The sequence below is a fragment of the Falco cherrug genome, chromosome 1 (assembly GCF_023634085.1).
Source record: "Falco cherrug isolate bFalChe1 chromosome 1, bFalChe1.pri, whole genome shotgun sequence".
NCBI classification, from domain to species: domain Eukaryota; kingdom Metazoa; phylum Chordata; class Aves; order Falconiformes; family Falconidae; genus Falco; species Falco cherrug.
This window is the reverse complement of record NC_073697.1, coordinates 122,136,876-122,154,963: the sequence shown is the minus strand read 5'-3', so window position 1 is coordinate 122,154,963 and position 18,088 is coordinate 122,136,876. Positions and strand designations below refer to the sequence as shown.

The following is an 18,088-nucleotide window of genomic DNA, read 5'->3' as shown; positions in this document are numbered from 1 at the left end:
TCTCGCGAGAGTTGCTGCGCCCCGCGCGGCGCGGCGGCCGCGGGGGCATGGGGCTGTGCGGGGGGGGCTGGGCGCGCTGCGGGGCGCTGCGGCTGCGGCTGCCCGGGGCGCGGGGCCCGCTCTGGGCGCTGCGGCCGCCGGGCCGTGCGGGCGGGTGGGCGCCGCCGCGGGAGGCTGGGCACTGGGCGGCGGCGGGCGGGCCGGCCCCAGCCTCGGCCCCGCGGGGGGCCCGCGGGCTGCGGAGCTCCAACCCCTTCACCCGGCGGCAGGAGGAGGAGTGGCGGCGCCGGAACCGGTCGGCGCTGGCCTACATCGTGGCCGCCGCCGTGGGCATGGTGGGCATGTCCTACGCGGCCGTGCCGCTCTACCGCCTCTACTGCCAGGTAGGCCGGGCCGGGCCCCGCCGCGCCGCCGCCGCGCAGCCCGGCGGGGCCGCTCACCGCCTCCCCTCTCCCCCAGGCCACCGGGCTGGGCGGCACCACGGGCGCCGGGAGCGGCGCGGAGCGAGTCGCTAGCATGGAGCCGGTGCGGCACCGCCGCCTCAGGGTCACCTTCAACGCCGACGTGCACGCCAGCATCCAGTGGGAATTCCGACCCCAGCAGAGTGAAATCTACGTGAGTTGGGGGGGTACGGGCCCGGGAGGCGCCGCGGATTGCGGGCCCGGTGCGGGAGGAGGCGAGCTCCTGCTGCCCGCGGGGTGTTATCCCCCTACATCCCAGCAAACTGCCAGAACAGGCTGGCCAGCAAAAAGCATATTACATATACACCTTATGTTATATACATATAGACGCCATCAAGTCCGTGTGTGCATATATATTTACACAGAGATAGAGAGCTACACTATACCTAAACCTGGGGGGGGGGTTCTTTCTCTGCTGGCCCCTGTCCTTGTAGGACTGTTCTTACATGGAAAAGAACCCCCAACCAACCAATCATTCTAATGTAACGTCACTGTTCAAAACTAGTTCTTAATAAAAAAACTCAACAAGTCATGCTTGCTTAATTACTGAGCCCAATACGGAAAAAATAACCTTAAACTGTATATGCAAGGGCATATTCAAGCTCTATATGCTGCTAAACTACTGACAGTAATAGAATTCTCATGGAAAACTGGTTAAGATTAAAAATGCACACAAACGACATTATTGATGCTTCTAATTTTGAAGAGGGGCGAGTTGTATATAAGCAAAATATTTGTCAAGTAGCGAAGTAACCAATTTGAAACTGCAAAAGAGAAAATGAACTAGTTGAAGTCTAAAGAACACTGAGGGATGGTGGGCTGCAGCAGATTAAAAAAAAATAAAAATAAAATCACTGTGCAATTATTTTATGCAGGTGGTACCAGGAGAGACCGCACTGGCGTTTTATAAAGCGAAAAATCCTACTGACAAACCAATAATTGGAATCTCTACCTACAACGTCATACCCTTTGAAGCAGGACAGTATTTCAATAAAATACAAGTAAGTGTGGACAAAGCAAAGATTACATTTTCCTCTACACGGAATGACAGTAGTTATGCATTAAATAACTTTGCCTCATTTTACTCCTGGATCCCATTCTTTGTATGCCAACATTTTAAGAAAACAGCTTGATTTTTTCACATGACTGTGCATCAGTTCGTTCTTGGCCGTACTGTCTTCATAAGCTGCAGTACGTGTCCAATTAGAGAAGTTCCCAAATGTATGATGTTTAATACCACTGACTTTAAGGGCAGATGGTAACAGTGTGAACTAGCCTGGCCAATTTGTACATTTGCACATTCATTAAAAGCTATTCCCTCCCACCCCCCCACCCCCCCGTAACACAAGAGGAACAGAACTGCTGTCTTGTTGCTCCTGTGCTTGCTCACTCCCTTGATTTTAGATGTACACCTGTAGATCAATGAGAGTAGATTTTAAAAGATGAAGCTTTCTCTCGTGTTGGCAGAGAAAGTTTACCATAGCTGCTGTTGTCGAATTGTTCAAGTGTTTTTTTCCTCCCCCCTGCAGTGTTTTTGTTTTGAAGAACAGCGATTAAATCCTCACGAGGAAGTGGACATGCCTGTCTTTTTCTACATTGATCCAGAATTTGTAGAGGACCCTAAGATGGCTAAAGTTGATTTGATCACCCTCTCTTACACTTTTTTTGAAGCAAAGGAAGGACAGAAATTACCACTTCCTGGATATCAGTAATGGGCAAACTCTACACAATTTGACTTCTGCTACCTGACTACCAGTTTCAAAACCATTTTTCCATGGAAGGAATAACTGCAGAGTACTGTGTAATATGAAATTATATTATTAAACCACCACGGGTACGTGGTGTTGTTATGAAAGGGTGTATTTCTTTTTAAAAATCCAAACTTAGGTAGTTGGAATATTATTTCTTCATCAGACAATAGAAGGGAACACTGTTGCTGGAAGAGAGGTTTTCTCAAGACATCTTTTGTAAGATGATATGTGTTGGCTGAATATTGTAAGACTAGACTGTATTGCTATGTAACACTCCTGTGGCACAGGAGGATGTGATGATTCAGAATATGATGCACCCTGTCGAATTATTACTGAATCAGTAGTTCATTTGGTAAGAGCAGATTGCTCTAGAACTGTTATAATTTGAATGAGGAACAGTAATTTAAGTGTAAGCACATCAGATCTGTGGTATGGTTTCCATTTAGAAAGACTATCTTCAAATTTCAATGTTGTGTTCAACTAATTTAAAATGTCTGTACTGCTAATGACCGCTCTTCCACTCTGCAGAGGGCCGTATGCTGGGCACCTCTACACAGAGACAGGCTCAGCTTATGTATGAAACGCGTAGAAGGGAGAGGCAGCACATAAACAACTGTGCTAAATTGCAGGCTCAATTAACAGCATGAATTAACATCAAAACCCAGAAGGAAATCAGCCTCATTCAGAGGTTAAGCCCCACAAAGCCTGCCCGGCAGCCTATCGGTTTTTCAGAGGTACTCATAGGTACTCTGTTTACCGTCAGAACACGTAAGCCTGTATTTATGTAACTTTTGGTCATTATCTGTAGGGATAATAACACTTTTATCATAGCTCTCTGCAAACGAGAAGCAAGTTGCAGAGCAAGTTTAAGTGACCTACTCGTTTTCAGACAGCCCAGTATCTCATCCCATATGCCAGTTCTTTCTACCCCTTTCAGCAGATGAGATCTAATAAAGACTACTGTTGGTGTGTCTGGACTCTAAAAAGGCAATGGGTATATCAGAAACAACTTACAGTCACTTTAGTCTCAATTATGTTTGTATACAGTAATTTAAAACCTGCTTTTTTGAAGATAAATGGATACTATCTTTAAAATGCGTTACTGTACCAGTTGTGTGTGTTTAAATAGATTCTGGATGACATTAATACAGTGAAGACCTGACATGAAAGTTTTAACACTTTTTGTTCTTTCATCTTTCTAATGCATTTTTATTCAGCAGAACACGTGGAGCCCACGCAAGTGAAATACATCTGTATGAAGATAGCAGCAAGCTTTATAAACTATAACTCCAATTATGCTTCAGGGGAAAAAAAATAAAAATCAAGGCAAATCTTTGAATCCAGGCTAGGGAAGAAAAAAAAAAAAGCAATTCTTACCTGGGTTGTCTTAGCCCATTGTCTTTTTGAAAGCTGAACTGATTATATCAGTTCTCCACATAGTGCTTTATTCTGGCCACATGCTTCGAAAGAAAAGGAATATCCCTCTGCCAGGTGCAAATTTCATAAAATGTGTGTCTTCTCTCAAATTTGAAAGCTCAAGTTTGAAAGCCCAAGTTTGCACAGATACTAAGCACGTTCCAGCTATAAAACAAGCTTCATAACCTCAACAATTAGCCAGTTCCCTTTCATCTATCTGTGACCATTTTGCTTCTGTAAGTACAGCAAAGTTTAGTTAACAGACACCCATTACGGATTGCCATACTGAAAGAGCCTTTTTAATTTGTTACACTTCAGTGTCCTAGGGTTTTATCAATACAACTCAGCTGTAGGGAAGAAAGGAAAGAAAAAAAAAATTAAAAAATTGATCCACCTCAAATCCTATTTTCAGCAGTTTTCTCAGGCTGCTGTCTAAAACATGGCAAATACATGAAAAATAATAATAAAGCAGCTTATCTTGTCACTTCTGCTTACAAACCCCCCAAACTTCTTCAAGGTTGTGTATCTGATAGAAGGTCTTCTAATGGTCCTACGGCAGACCGCCAAATTGCTAACTATGCAATGAAACTCCATGAATTCACACTAAAATACTTCCAATACTATCTGTGTTTGGTATTTCATGGAATACGCATGTCCTCATAAAAACTCAAGAAGTGATGGAGGTTAACTTCTCAGTAAGTGTTTGCTTTTATTTGGAATTATATGCTACAAAAATTGCAAAACTGAGAACTTCTTATTGCTTAAACAGTTAACATTTAAAATGCATATTTCATCAAAAAATTGCTTATCAGCTACGAACATGAACTAAGTTCTCAAATTTTATATCAATTATAAATTCAGAGAACTATACCTATTAAAGTGCACACTTTACATTCAGCATGAAAATAGATAAGGCACTTCAAATATTAAAAGACAAAACTTATTAACAGAGTTAAACCGCTTGATTAAAATAAATGGATAACTATTGCTCATCTGCATTGTAGATAATTATTTTTTCCTTCACCAGAACCACTTCTGCAGGGCAGGAACACTGAAAGAAATTACTTATCCCCCTCCAGTATTTATTGAGTAAATAAAAGCAACAACGACAACACAGGAACAAGAAGGGTTTTTTTTCTGTTCTGTTAATCATGGATGACAGCAGTTCATGTCCCACTTCAGGTTCTTACCAGGACAAAAATCCAACTATACTGCAGGAGGAAAACAGAATCTGTATTCAGAATATGAATGTAGGAGAGTAACACTGCATGTCTTCAGACATCTATCCAGGGGCCCAATTTTAGAGAAGTCCTATATATGAAAAACCCCTTATAAATTTCTAGGGAGATTAACACAGAGAGCAATAAGGCCAAAACAGAAACTGGATTCTGCAGCTTCTGTAAACAGCTTTTTTGTTTACTTGTGTCAGGTGTAAAGGATTAATTCATGCACAAGTGAATCTGGAAATCGTTTTAAAGGCCTCCAAAATACGTCAAAAATAATTATGCAAGTCACCTTGAAGAATACACAATTGAGCATTTAGGACAAATGATCAAGGTGTAGATCCAAGAGTTTTTCAGCTTCCACACAGTTTAGTGTTCTAATACTTATTGTCTGTTGTGTCAAAATACAAAACTCATTCTGTTATTCACTTGTACGTTATCGGAAGCACTGCACAGGACCAGCACCAGAGAATAAAGGGTGTTTAGCAGAAGACTTCACCCCCGCCTTCAGCATCCTGTATTCTTTTTAACTTCAGTCTTCAGCACATCATCAATTTCTTCATAAACAGCTCTGGAAGAAGAGAAACAGGGAGACTTCTACATCACAGTTGCTTCACTTTGATAAAATGCACCAGTTAAATCCTGCCCAGGCATGAACTGCCAAGAGTGTTTGCCTAACAGAGCAGCATCAGCTGCAGGATGCCCAGGTTTCCATGGAAACAAAGGGCCAATCCCACAGTGTCTCTGGGATTATACATTTAATGAGACACCTCTGGACATTGTCACTTTTGATTAAATAAAGTTTGGGAACAGGACTGCAAAACACAAATGGCAAGCAAGCCACGTGGCACGCAATTACTGCACTAGTTAAAAAACATAATTAAAACTTCATTGAATTTTTCTACCTCAGAATTCAATGCCACAGAAATAAATTTTGTGTAGATGACTCGGATTTTTTGCAATTTACTAGTAGAAAGGAGAGTTTTGCCATCCACTTAGTTTCATAGTACTTTTCTGGCTGACCATTTGACCCTTTAGAGAGTCCCAGCATCCATTCTCTTCTGCAGTTTATATTTAAATTGAGGATTTTCTTGATATGCAGAACAACATTCTTAAAAATCATGATTGCTGGGAACAGGAATTACTTTGGTTACCTTCCTCCAGAACCACCTGTGTTGAAGCGTCCATCAGCTTCCTCCACCAGGACCGTTACTGTGTTTTATGCACCTTTTCTAATTGCTGGATAGGACTTTAGTTTTTGACACAGCATTACTTCACCATTTTTACAGATGCTGTTTAATGAACACACTATAGGAGTTTATTCCTTAATGGGTTATGCCAGAAATATTGGAAGAAAAGAGTGGGTGCATTTTGTACATTATGTATACTGACGATCCAGTTGGGCAACTAACTCAGTCTAAATAGTGTAGTCTGTTTTCTCACTCAGAAGAAAAAGCCATCTCAGAAGCCTTGCCTTTGGCACCTACAAAACCCGTGTATCTATTTTAAAAGTTACTTACTCAGTAGGAGCCAAGGGATCAAATTCCATTATTTCGTAGTAATGAGGTGATTGTGACTTGTTCTTTGATGCAGCTGAAGAATAAAGATAGGCAGATCATCCAGATGTGAATTAAATGTAAATGAAATGTGTGCTTACTGCGTGTTACTTTTTTGCATCTTCCTGAAAATCGCAAATTACTTCCTCTGTATCTAGTTGCTTTAAATGCTAAAATGGACAGACACGTCTAAGAGAAGCCGTATGCAATATCAGATTCTGTCTGTCTGTTGCTGGTCCTAGTCTTTGACAGCCATTATGTAACCAACACAAAAAAATACACCTCCACGACAGTCAGGTGGTCTGCAGTACTTCTTACCTGCTAGTGACTGTCCGTTTAATGATGTAGTATGTCCAGTCTGCAGATTTACTGGATTCAGAGGCACTGGGCTTAAAAGAGTTGCCAGCTAAGGACATCAAGCAAAACAGTGCATAAGTGGATTGTTATATGAAAGAGAACTGGTTTGACTTGACTTATCTTTAGACTTTCAGACTACTGCAAATACATTCTAAGGTCAACAGTTACCAGTCTGATTAATCTCCATTCTCCACACACAGTTCAAAACATCTTTTTAGTTGTTATCTATAGCACATTTGTATGATTTACTTCTCTGTAATTTGTTACACTACACAGACTCAAAGGCCACAGTACTTACAATAAATACCTGCTTTTACTTGCGGTTTAAAATGGGAAATATGCGTGTGTTTGGAGTCTGCTTCTCATCTTTTCAATTTCATAATGCCTACCACAGAATAGCATTCAAATGCATAACATTATCTCAAAGCCCCTTTATATTTTTTTGCATTCTTCCTGTCACAGGTCTTAGGTCTGCAGCATATGCCATTTGTCCTGCACTGTACTTGGTTTTTAAGCATTTGAGGTTTTTGGTGTGGGTTTTTTTGGGGGTGGTGGTGGGTTGTTTTTTGGGTAGCGGGCTTGGTTTGGGTTTTTTTTTTTAGTATCTTCTTTGAGATAGCAAATACACCATAATCACATAATGGCAGCAGGTGATCTCCCCTTGTTCCTTCACACAGCAACAATGTCAGTACAAATAACAGTTTGTATTTTGCTTTCTGCAACCCCCCCGAGATTGTGCTGGACCCCAGAAATATGCTTTCATATTAGCATCTGTGGTATCAAAAGAGAAAAGTTGGCCTGGTCACCAAATGCAGAGTGTTCCCTGATGTATGGAGAAGGGCCACAGAACAGATCTTTGCATCCCATTTGGACAGCAGTTGGGGTAAATCCAAACAGTTCTCATTTTGACAGTTGCCAGCAAAGAATGATTATTCTGAACATGAGTGTTACTCACATTGCTATATGAATGTCCAGCTGGGTTGCTTACACTAGTGTTTTGTGTTTCAGTTGCAAATCTAGGAGAGAGTAATACATTGAAAGTAACTGAGAAACTATAAAAACTGTATATTCTGATTGTTACTTTGGGTTTTTTTGCTGGTCTGTTTTTACCTTATGTCACAACTGAGTGCAGCACAGATAGAAGGAAGGGAACTACAAGGACACCTGCTTTAAACTCTCCCTATTGACCTGTACAATTCATCTGTTTCTCCCTTTCACTGCAGTATTGGCAACACTCAAGCAGAAAATCATTTCTCTCTCAGGTATGTTTTGACTGTTGAGCTATGACTAAACAGTGCTGCAGTAGTAGCGTATTTCTAAGCATGGTAAGCAACATCTAGTACACAGGTAGTTTTCACTTGTTTTACTGGAGTAATCTGTACAAACAGTACATCTGTGGTCTCAGAGCTTTCTATAAACTATTAGATGAATTACTAATACCTGAGTATTAATTAGATGAAGTACTAATACCTCTGAACATTGGTTATCTGTCCTTGGTAAGAGATTACTCACGGAAATTGCTGAGCTTTTGTAGCAGGTGCTAAATCTAGCTGTGGATAAATAGATGGATGATGCCTGTTTTTATCTTCAGGGTGTGCAGATATGCAATCTGAAATTCAAAGCAATAATTAATGATCATTTAAACATTAAGCAAATGTTGTACTACGAACATTGAAAGAGTCAAGCTTTGTTTGGAAGGCATCTAAAGAATCTGAAATGAATTGCTGTTTATCACATGAAAGGCAGAATTTTAATAACTCTGAGAAGGTATTACGTGCAATATATTTATCTCCTTAAAATATCAGAACATCATCAGTAGTGTTATACACAGTAGATGCCACTTAAAACTCTTTTCACTATTTCTAAAAGATGAGAATGGAATTATAGGCATTTATCCCTGGGGGGACATTCACACCTTTAACTTCAGTGTAGGGACTCCCCTGGGATGGGTAAGGTAGGGACTTCTGCAAACAGTAATTTAGGGTACCAAAGGTAGGAGATTTCCCACTCCTCTTGACTATGAAAGAAGTCTATCTAGAGTTAGAGGAGATGAGTACCTTTCTCAAAGCGAGCTGTTTCTAACACTGAGTGCCTCCTGAAAAAAGCTTGGCCATCAAGAAGGTATGATAAGAGCATATCTGTGCTTTTTTCTTCCAAACCTACAGAACAAGCAACTACCAGACTGTCTTAAAGGCTTCACTGTAATAGAAAACAGAACATGTTCTACTGTTCAAATTTACATAACAGGGGAAAAAAAGATTGTTGCTTCCACTGTAAACAAATTACAGGGAACTTCATACTACCTTACATTTTTTTCCTATGTACACACATCAATGCTCCTTTTAAGGAGATTTAAGGTAAAGTTAAGGACTGTCTTTGTTTTCTTTCTTACAAGGAACTTCTTGATTCCTCCACTAGGCTTTGTTGGTTTGCATTAGGAAAACACACTGCAAGGCAAACGTGCATTCATTACTTACTAAGGCCTGAAGGAGACACTGCAGAGTCGGTCTGCACCGCTGCTGAGGTAGGAGATGGAGAATCTATGGAGAGGTCAAGCAGATCACTTGAGGGAGCAGATGGCTGTTTCCTGTACAGCTTTGCATTTGAAAAGGAATAAAGTTGTTTGGTTTTGTTTTTTTTTTGTGTGGGTTTTTTGTTGTTTTGTTGTTTTTTAAAAGGAACTTGTATAGTTTTAAACAAATTGCTATTTTCACAGAATATAAACTTAGTATCATAATAATATAATGAATATCACAATAACATAGTGAATATCATAACATTAAAAACTGGCAGGATTGAAAGAAGACCAGGATACTTGTGTGCATGTATGTGTGAGAGACAGCTAATGAAACAAGAAATGCTTTCCAGAAAAGATCAGTTTCAGCAAGTTTGCTATTTCAAAAAAATGAAGAAAACCAATTCTAAAATAGGAAATAGAACAGACTCAGTTCTAAAAAGCAGTTGAGCAATCATGAGCTTGTTTAGATACAGGCTTGGTATCAATCTTCTGATTGATCCTGTGCAATTATTTTCATGCTACTTATTTGTATTATTGAGTTTTGATACATACTAAGGAGAGATTTTTTTTCCCCCAGTCCTGTTTTAGATCGGAGAAGTTCAAAATCAAAACAATGTTTCCTAGGACACAGAAAAGGGTTCCCTTTGTTTCTTCTATGAACGTGTTAGAATTAAAAATGTAGCCAACAAAAGAGTTTAATAAAACCACCTGCTTGAATCATACAGGTTTGGTCACACCAGATTAAAATAAAATAAATAAATAAAAGATGATGCATTTTAAACTTGAAGACTGCTGAGTAATACAAAATTGCACAGACTGCACCATTTGGACTATTAACTAATCCAACAGAGCACCCATCAAGCAAAAACATCCACCTACATAACCAGAATGCAGTAATAGTGGCTTTTCAAGGAAAACAAGATCATCTTCTATCTTTTTTTAATAATTGTCAGCTCTATTTCAGCATTTCGAATGCAGTCATTTTCATATTGAGTCCTAGATGACTATACAATTATGGCTTAGCAGAAGCTGAAACGTGCAAAACTACTTTCGGCAATATAATTAACAACCATAATTATCAATCAATAAAGGATAATCATTAAAGAATTGCTACAAGCCAATAGTCACAATTCAGAAAAAGCTCTGACTCAGAAAAAACATCAGTAATAGTGAATTCTGATAGTGTAATAATATTTCAGCCTATATATGCTTAACAGGGAATAAATTAAAAGAAATGTTATGCCTCCTCATTTTGTATATGGCAGATAATGGTGCTTAGCTGCAGAGGTCATAAAACAGTATCTGCATAGGTGTCTGTCTCTCATTTTTCCTGACCAAGCTTCCACCTTAGATTTGACATTATTTGCTACTTTAGTTAGATGAATTTGCATGAAATTCTGCAAATGAGACTTTAGAAAATAATTGATGACTAGTATCAGCCTGTTGTCTCCTGTACCTCTCAACTAGAGAATAAAATTCTGCACATACCAAAACTGCATTTTTCATCATGAACAGAAAATGGAATGTTTACAGTCCTGCAGCTCACGAGTTCATCTATAATGACTTACCTCTGTGCGTTCACGTTGTATTCTCTGATTCTCCAAAAACCGGACTCTGTTTCGAGAGAACCTGTTGAAGTTGCAGAGTTAAATGTTCACTCATATACCTGTGATGTCACTCCTAAGAATATGAAACCAGTTGTGATCAAAGCCTGATTATCAGAAGACTCCAGAGGCACCAAACAAGCACTACAGATGCTTTTCTCTGGGGCACTTGTCTCTGCACTAGCAATTTGACCCTCTCTTCTCCAGGACCGTGGTCCTCTGATGACCTACACTAACACTAACATAAAAGTTTGATCTTGGAGACAGCCATCTGTTCCTTCCAAAACAAAACCGAGGCACAGCTGACAATAAAGTCTGCCTCTGTTCACGCCAGATGGGTAACTATGAACACGCACTGTGCCAAATCTGACCCCTTCTGACCAGAACACCTATAACCAAATCCCAGGAAGTTTCTGTCCTCAGAGGTCCCCACATTCCCTCCTACCACCTCAGGACAAACCACACACCTATCCTGGTATACAGCCCTCTCAGTAGTTCAGCCATTTGGAATATTTTTTTTAAAAAAATAATATATGGAAACCAAAAAATCCACCTATGTAAATATGTGTTAGAAGCTGTAACAGTGCTACAGTGGGTCCAGAGGAGACCCAGTCAAGTGATACTCGGCATCCACAAGGCCAATGTATTTCAGGAGTAAGAGCCCCTGGTGGTATGGACATGAAGCTGTCTGTACAACTCCATTTGCTTCTCAGGGTTACCATGCTGGTGGGGCCCACAACCATAATATATATGCAGAGAGGAACAGAAGGAAAAAAAACCCCAACCCTTTACAACTGCAAAACATAAACCATTTATCTGACATTTATCTGAAATGCAGAAAGACCTGAAGAGTTGCTAAAGCCACTAGAGGGTGTCATCGTTACATACATGAGGCCAGTTTCTCCCACAGTGGTGATTGATACCTGATTTAATTTGGACTCTACGCGAATAATCAGAAACAGAGAATGCAGCGTGATTTCTCTTCGAACAATACACACAGTATGAAACAGATGCAGCTAGTTAATATCACTTTGGCCTTTACACATCTCACTGTACAGAGGGAGTTTCAAAGAACAAACCCTCTGCAACAAACTACCCAAATCCATTGCAATACATACCAACTTAAGTGCAACGCATCTGCACCCAGGAAGACTCATTACATATAAACCATAATGTTACAGTCCTAAAACGCAGTAGTTTTCTGTCCAGTTTCACAATGGCAAATTAACCGCTCCTTCAATCACCAGGTGAGTCCTTCATAAGGAATTTGTTGAATTATACCCACAAGCTACTATTCAACAGGTTCTTGGCCTTGCCAGTATCTGTCAGTCGTAACAAAAATGTAAGCCCACATCTGACTTCAGTGGATTTACAGAAGCTGAACAGAATTCCGTTTTTGCTTTACTAAAATGAAAAGCTTCCTAAAGGAAGAAGTGAGCACACAATTTTTTCAAGGCAATACTGTAAAATAGGCCAACACTGCTGTAGACATAAAATATTAAAGCTAAATGTTGTCAAGATTAGGCCCAAAGTTTGTGCCATGATAGTTAGAACTAGTGGTATTTTTCGTGCAGCATTCAGAAAAGGATTGTAAAGAAAAGATGACTAAATTCTTTAAATCTGCTACATTTCATCATGAACCATTACACTCGATGCATAACGATTTCTAGAACATTTCTTAGCCATGGAGGAGATGAACTACTTCACATGGAAGGCTAGTTCCTATTAAACCAAAATGCTCTCTGTGAGTACACATGTGATATTTTGAGGGCTAACTGGAATTTTGAGTTTAAAATTAATTTCAGGTTTGCTAGCATCTAGTCATGCTACCAGTGACATAATACACAAACACAGCGGATGTTAATACAAGCACTGCGGTGCTTCCACGTGTGAAAGAAACAAACATTTTCTCCTGTACAAGTAGAACAGTGTGTTTCAATCCGGTTGAGAAAAGCAAGCGACTCTCTCGGGCACGCAATGAGGCAGAATGCTGCTCTGTGGCAGATTTCTGCAGTAATGCTGTCAAACTTGTTTAGAAAGGAGAACAAGTATTCTTTCCTGGAAGCATATGCACTCAACAGAGATAAGGACCATCACCAGTACCAAAGGGTTTGTAGCAGACTGATTACAAATTCACTGTGCACTACCAAAGAGGAACGTCAAATTCCAAAACGATTTTTGTTTGTGGGCTTCCATCTGATCTCCTGTCTATGCTGTTACCTTTTTTACCCGATTCTAATGGTTTTCTAACTACCTTTATGAAGCATTTCTGAAGTGTTTAGGAGAAGACAAATAGATGATTTTGTCTTTTTGCAATCATGTTTCTTTTCTGGATTTAAGGATAAAATATGTTTCTTTGTGGAGGATCAACATTAGATGTATGGATCACCGTGTCCATTAAGTGTGCTTATTTAGTTAGGACACCAAATGTATCCAACTACTTACCTTTCATGTCCCAGGAGGACATTATTCAGATCTTCATTTACTTGTATTAACTCAACTACCACATCTTCATTCTCCACTGTCACCAACAATTCCATGATCCTCTCCTGCATCATCCGACAGGTCTTATACAGTTTCTGCCCAAGGCAAGGGAAGAAAAAAAAAAAAATCTTAACTGTGGTCTCCCAGTTTGTCAGTTCTGGAGAAGAATGATAAGACACTTGAGCACTGCAGACTCACGGGTAACATTCCTTATATTACAAACCGCATGCATACCAAACATTGCAAATAGCGTAATTTTCATGTCTTTGATCTCTGCAAGGCAGGTTGACAACTCCTATCATCACAGCCAGCACTCCTACCCAATCCCTACCTCTTGACCCACCTTATTTCTAAAGATATATCTGTCTCTAAAGTCTAAATTACAAATTACAAAACAACGGAGACCCCTCTGGGTGATGCAGAGCAAATTTAATTTGATCCTGTTTGAAGCTGATTAAAGTCAGCAGGATACTTCACATGGATGTAATGGCTGCGATCCTGTTCAATGTCTGCTTGACCAAAGGACAATAGCAGACTAAAGGACAGAAGTGCTCGGTGACACAAGTCTCTACCTCTAACTGCTCCTCTAAGAGGGGAGGTTTGCATGCACTTAATCTTTGCATTTTTTGAGAAAGTAACACGAACCTAGCAGAATCAGCTGATACAAGAATTACGAGGGTTTACTGAGCAGAATTATGCATTAATGCCAGTTGAAATGGAAGATAGCTTATTTATATTCCTCTCCATTACAGCTTTTGCATGTTCAAAGAACCAAATTCTTTAGCAACAGGAACTTCAACTCAGCCAACACTTTCCCCCCCTGCAGTGCATGTGCAAATGCTGGCTGGCTCCGCTTAAGGGGAAAAATTACTCTATTTGCACGCTGCTATTAAAAAATTGCTCTGGCTAGTATTTTCAAAGTGATATGATTTTTCCTCAAAAACTATACTCTTCAGGTAAATATTTTATTTTTGTAAAAAGAAATTTTGCACCCTTTTGCCAAATCTGCATAAGGATTACAGAGTACTGTACCTTTCAGTACTGTACCTTCATAGCCAAGGATAAAACACACAAAAATTTATTCAGTGTAATGTAAGTAATTAAATATAAAACCTCTCCAACTCCGCACTTTACTACCTGATCTGCATTTTAAAAAAAGGCGTGTATTTCTTATGATTCCATTGTACAGGCAGCCTAGTTTTGTAGATGTTAATATTCAATAGAAAAGAAAATTGAGACACTCATTCCAAGCACAAATTTGCTAGACTTTGCTCCGACCCACAACGATGCATGCACTCATGTTTTGAAAAAATGGGAGTTTTAGAATGATGGACTACCAGCTGGTATAACAATCATCAGCAATTCCACGGAATTTGTGCTAACTCTTACCAGCTGATGATCCGGACTCAGATTCCTGCATGTCCCTCAAGTATGGCTACTCACTGCCCAGTACAAAAGTTTGTTACCTTCTTGGCTGATCCTGAGCTTTAGCTACCCTTTAACTACTGTTCCTAGCCAGCACAGCCTTTCAAGTGAGGTCTCCTATCTTAAGCCTTGTCCAAAACAGGGTGGAGAAAGGGAGGAGCCTAGCCACTAATGAAGCTACAGGACTGAAAATATGTTGCACTGATCACGTTTACCCTGTTACAGTTTTTATTGAAAGACTCCAGATAATCAGAAAGACTGAAATTAATGTCTCCAACTCACTCAAAGCCTAAACAAGCAGCTTTTAACGAAGGACACTGTTCTCCGACAACAAAAGCCTAATCCAAGCAATCCAGGTAGAACCAAAACCAAAAAGAAACACTAAACATTGTTAAAGGAACAGGCCAGCCACCCTTGAAAACAACAGAAAGAACAACAGTGAAATTAGCATAGAAGGAATGAGTTTTCAGTCACTCTCCCACAAATGGGAACTCCACACCCTGTCCTCAGACTTTTGCCAAAAATTTTATTACTGGGAGTGTCAATTAAGAATCCGCTGGTTTACTGTGGGCAACCTAATCTGTGCACCCCCATGCAGAAGGGGCTACAGCGGGAGACAGGAAAGGAAAGACATACAGACATACCGCTCCTGTTCCGCAGCCAGAAACACTTCCCTTGTCATGGACTGGACAGAGGTGGCCGTATATATTAAGCCAGTGAATTCTCCTACCTGGTGTATCTTTCACTGGCTGCTTAAGTCATCTAGGCCAGTTTGCACCTTGGCATCCTCCCTGGTGGCAGTAGCACTACAGAATTTAGGTACTGTGCGTAGAACCGCCATAGATTAGCTGCTTAGGTGGTGTCCTTTGCTGGAACAACCTATACTCAATCTTATACCGCAGGCAAAGCCAGCCCTCTGCAATCTATTGCAACAGCTATTTGCTCGTGTTTAAAGCCTACTCTGCTCAGACCTTTGCTTCTTAGGCCCTTCCCTCCTTGCATTTGTAGCTCCACAAACCTCTGCAAAAAAGACAGTGTTGGAGATGCGAGGCACTTCCAGGGGAGCAAAACCGGATTGCATCTGGTTCCTATCTGGTTCCCCCAGACCAGCAGCGCTGCCTGTCATTAAAGATGAGAGACAGTGGCAAACTGGTGCTCTGTCTCCATATCTCAGCTCCAGCGGTAAACTAATCCATGAATGGACACAGCTGAACACCATGACCTTGAAGGCAAACCAACAGCACTTGGTACGGGTTCCTTGCAAAGGAGAAATACTCAGCTGGGCAAGAGAAGCATACCAAAGGGTTGTAAATATTAGATCAGCTCTCCAACACATTTAATGCTGACAAATTACCAAAATGCTTCCTCATCACAGAAGTTCAGAGGTAAATTTAGAAAGAGAAGGATGTGATAAAAGCCTTTTAAATTCTTGCAGACAATAAGAAACAGAAAAATGTCCATTGATATAGGTCACTGTTGAAATACTAAAGTAATTCTGCATTTTTAATTTCTAAAAAAGAAAATGCAGCATGAGCAAGATGAAGAAACAACATCATAGGAAGAAGAACACCTGTACGTTCACTGTCAAATCTAAACTGGACTATTGCAATACATCTCCTTCAGGCTACGCTTTAAGAGCACATGGATTCATCTATAGCACAGCAAGCTCCCAGTCTTTGAGGTCACGCACATAAAACCAATGCTTTATATTCCACACTGGCCTTCAGTCTGCCTTTAAGGTACTGGTAATAATAAAGTGAGCACTGAAAACTCCAGGACGGATATGAGAGACTGTGTCATCATGCGTTTTCCCACAAGGCAACTGCGTTCAACTGGAATGTTCTCCGGGCTGTTTGACAGAACATGCTTAACAGAGAACGCTCCATTATGAAATTCCTTTGCCCTTGGAATTCCCTAGAGCTTAAATCTGCATTGCAAGCTGTATTGTCCTTTCCTGACTGTCTAGATGTCAGGGGAAGGTGAAAAAGACAAAAGAAAGCCAAGCAAAACCAGAGACAGAAACCTATTGTTGGATTCCATCTGGCAATCTGAATCCAGATGTTAAAAGAAAGGATACAACATATTTTAAAATCAACTTTGACCAAACCAAACCAATATGCCCTACTAATGAATTACTACATACCTGTAAAAGATTCATATCATCTGGATTTTCAGAGCCAGGAACATTTTCCTTTAATATTGTTGACATGACTCTCACATTCATTTTTGCCATGTCCAGTTCACTGTATAGTTTCCCAATCTGTTGAGTTCAACAGGACAGAACATTGTGCAGGTGAACAGAGTGAGCAGAATAATTCTTACCCCTGTAATATGCACTTTCTTCCCCATTAGGTATAATGATAGGTCTAATTAGCATTATTTTACTCCAATGACATGCCATGAAAATGAATGGAATTAGCTCAGCTTTTATATGTGCAATCTAACTAAGATCCAAGTCTGATAGTACGATGGTTTTCCTTACAGTTAATCCTTCTCACTATGTTACAGTTACTCTTTTTAGTTATGTTCCTGCTTAGCCTGTAGGTAAGTGAACTGTCCTTTCCTTCCTGCTTTTTAGAATAATCTCTTCACACAAGCCTTATGCAAAAGTAAGTTTGGCTTTCTCGCTTGTCTTTGAAGTAACTTTAATCAATTTGCATAACAACATCATATGACATCACTAGATCTTCTCATGCTTGAGTAAATGATTCCACTTTCTGGTTCATGTACAGCTTAGCATTTATTGAATTCACTTCTGCTTACTTTGTTTTGGCACACCACTACATAAAACACCTTCAGGAGAACAAACCTAAACCCATTAATATAGGTGCCACTTGAACTGACAGTCCCTTCCAGTGGTCTATGCACCCACGTTGTTGAAATCACACATTAACAGTATTTTTCCAGCAGACTCGCACTCCTTAAACCTGTAGTACTGCACCTGCTCCGAAGTCAACAATAATGTTGGGCCCGTGGGAAGAGGCAGCAAAGAACGTTTTGCAGGATTGGCAGAAGATGGTGATGACTTTGTAGAAGGCTGAGATGAAGTCTGTGGAAAGATAAAAGACAGAGCTTGGGTTTAACAAAAGAATTGAAGCAGACATCCAGATGAGCAAGCTACAAAACACCTTTGTGAGACTAGACAACCGGGCATTAGCTTTCTCATAATCAATGCTTCCAGGGAATTTAGTGAGCAAGGTCTATTTACAATAATAAATGTAATGGCTATTTTGTAATGAAATGAGGCTTGGAATCCAGATGTCTTTTAAACAGGCTTGCAAGTAAATTCCATC

At 40.3% G+C, this 18,088-nt stretch overlaps 2 protein-coding genes across 6 annotated transcripts in view; one reads left to right on the top strand and one right to left on the bottom strand.

Annotated features, from left to right (window-relative positions):
* Window positions 1-32: 32 nt before the first annotated feature.
* LOC102052554 (cytochrome c oxidase assembly protein COX11, mitochondrial) lies at window positions 33-9,401 on the top strand. 2 transcript variants are annotated; one of them, XM_055726067.1, is made up of 5 exons: window positions 33-383; window positions 460-615; window positions 1,337-1,462; window positions 7,988-8,026; window positions 9,183-9,401. In XM_055726067.1, exons 1-5 carry the CDS (start codon window positions 48-50, stop codon window positions 9,249-9,251), a joined length of 726 nt encoding a protein of 241 aa, XP_055582042.1. In that variant the 5' UTR covers window positions 33-47; the 3' UTR covers window positions 9,252-9,401. The 2 variants fall into 2 exon arrangements, with proteins under 2 accessions (XP_055582042.1, XP_055582039.1); XM_055726064.1 differs by lacking the exons at window positions 7,988-8,026; window positions 9,183-9,401 and adding an exon at window positions 1,991-3,381.
* The window catches only part of TOM1L1 (target of myb1 like 1 membrane trafficking protein), a 38,381-nt gene continuing 23,675 nt past the window's right edge, over window positions 3,383-18,088 (bottom strand). For 3 of the 4 annotated variants that reach the window (XM_055726046.1, XM_055726054.1, XM_055726040.1), the window contains 10 exons: window positions 17,737-17,844; window positions 16,939-17,055; window positions 13,332-13,465; window positions 10,851-10,911; window positions 9,242-9,359; window positions 8,277-8,373; window positions 7,720-7,780; window positions 6,726-6,813; window positions 6,372-6,444; window positions 3,383-5,422 (listed from right to left, as the gene is read on the bottom strand). In XM_055726046.1, coding sequence (XP_055582021.1) covers window positions 5,359-5,422; window positions 6,372-6,444; window positions 6,726-6,813; window positions 7,720-7,780; window positions 8,277-8,373; window positions 9,242-9,359; window positions 10,851-10,911; window positions 13,332-13,465; window positions 16,939-17,055; window positions 17,737-17,844 — 921 coding nt within the window. In that variant the 3' untranslated portion in view covers window positions 3,383-5,358. Of the gene's footprint in view, window positions 5,423-6,371; window positions 6,445-6,725; window positions 6,814-7,719; window positions 7,781-8,276; window positions 8,374-9,241; window positions 9,360-10,850; window positions 10,912-13,331; window positions 13,466-16,938; window positions 17,056-17,736; window positions 17,845-18,088 lie in introns of those variants that run through there. The other variant, XR_008734990.1, reaches the window with a different exon arrangement.

What these genes read in the sequence shown, in the direction of transcription:
- LOC102052554 (XM_055726064.1), top strand. Translation starts at nt 48, where the DNA reads ATGGGGCTGTGCGGGGGGGGCTGGGCGCGCTGCGGGGCGCTGCGGCTG. An exon ending in CCCAGCAGAGTGAAATCTAC is followed by an intron (nt 616 to 1,336) that starts GTGAGTTGGGGG and finishes TATTTTATGCAG; the next exon opens with GTGGTACCAGGAGAGACCGC. An exon ending in AGTATTTCAATAAAATACAA is followed by an intron (nt 1,463 to 1,990) that starts GTAAGTGTGGAC and finishes TCCCCCCTGCAG; the next exon opens with TGTTTTTGTTTTGAAGAACA.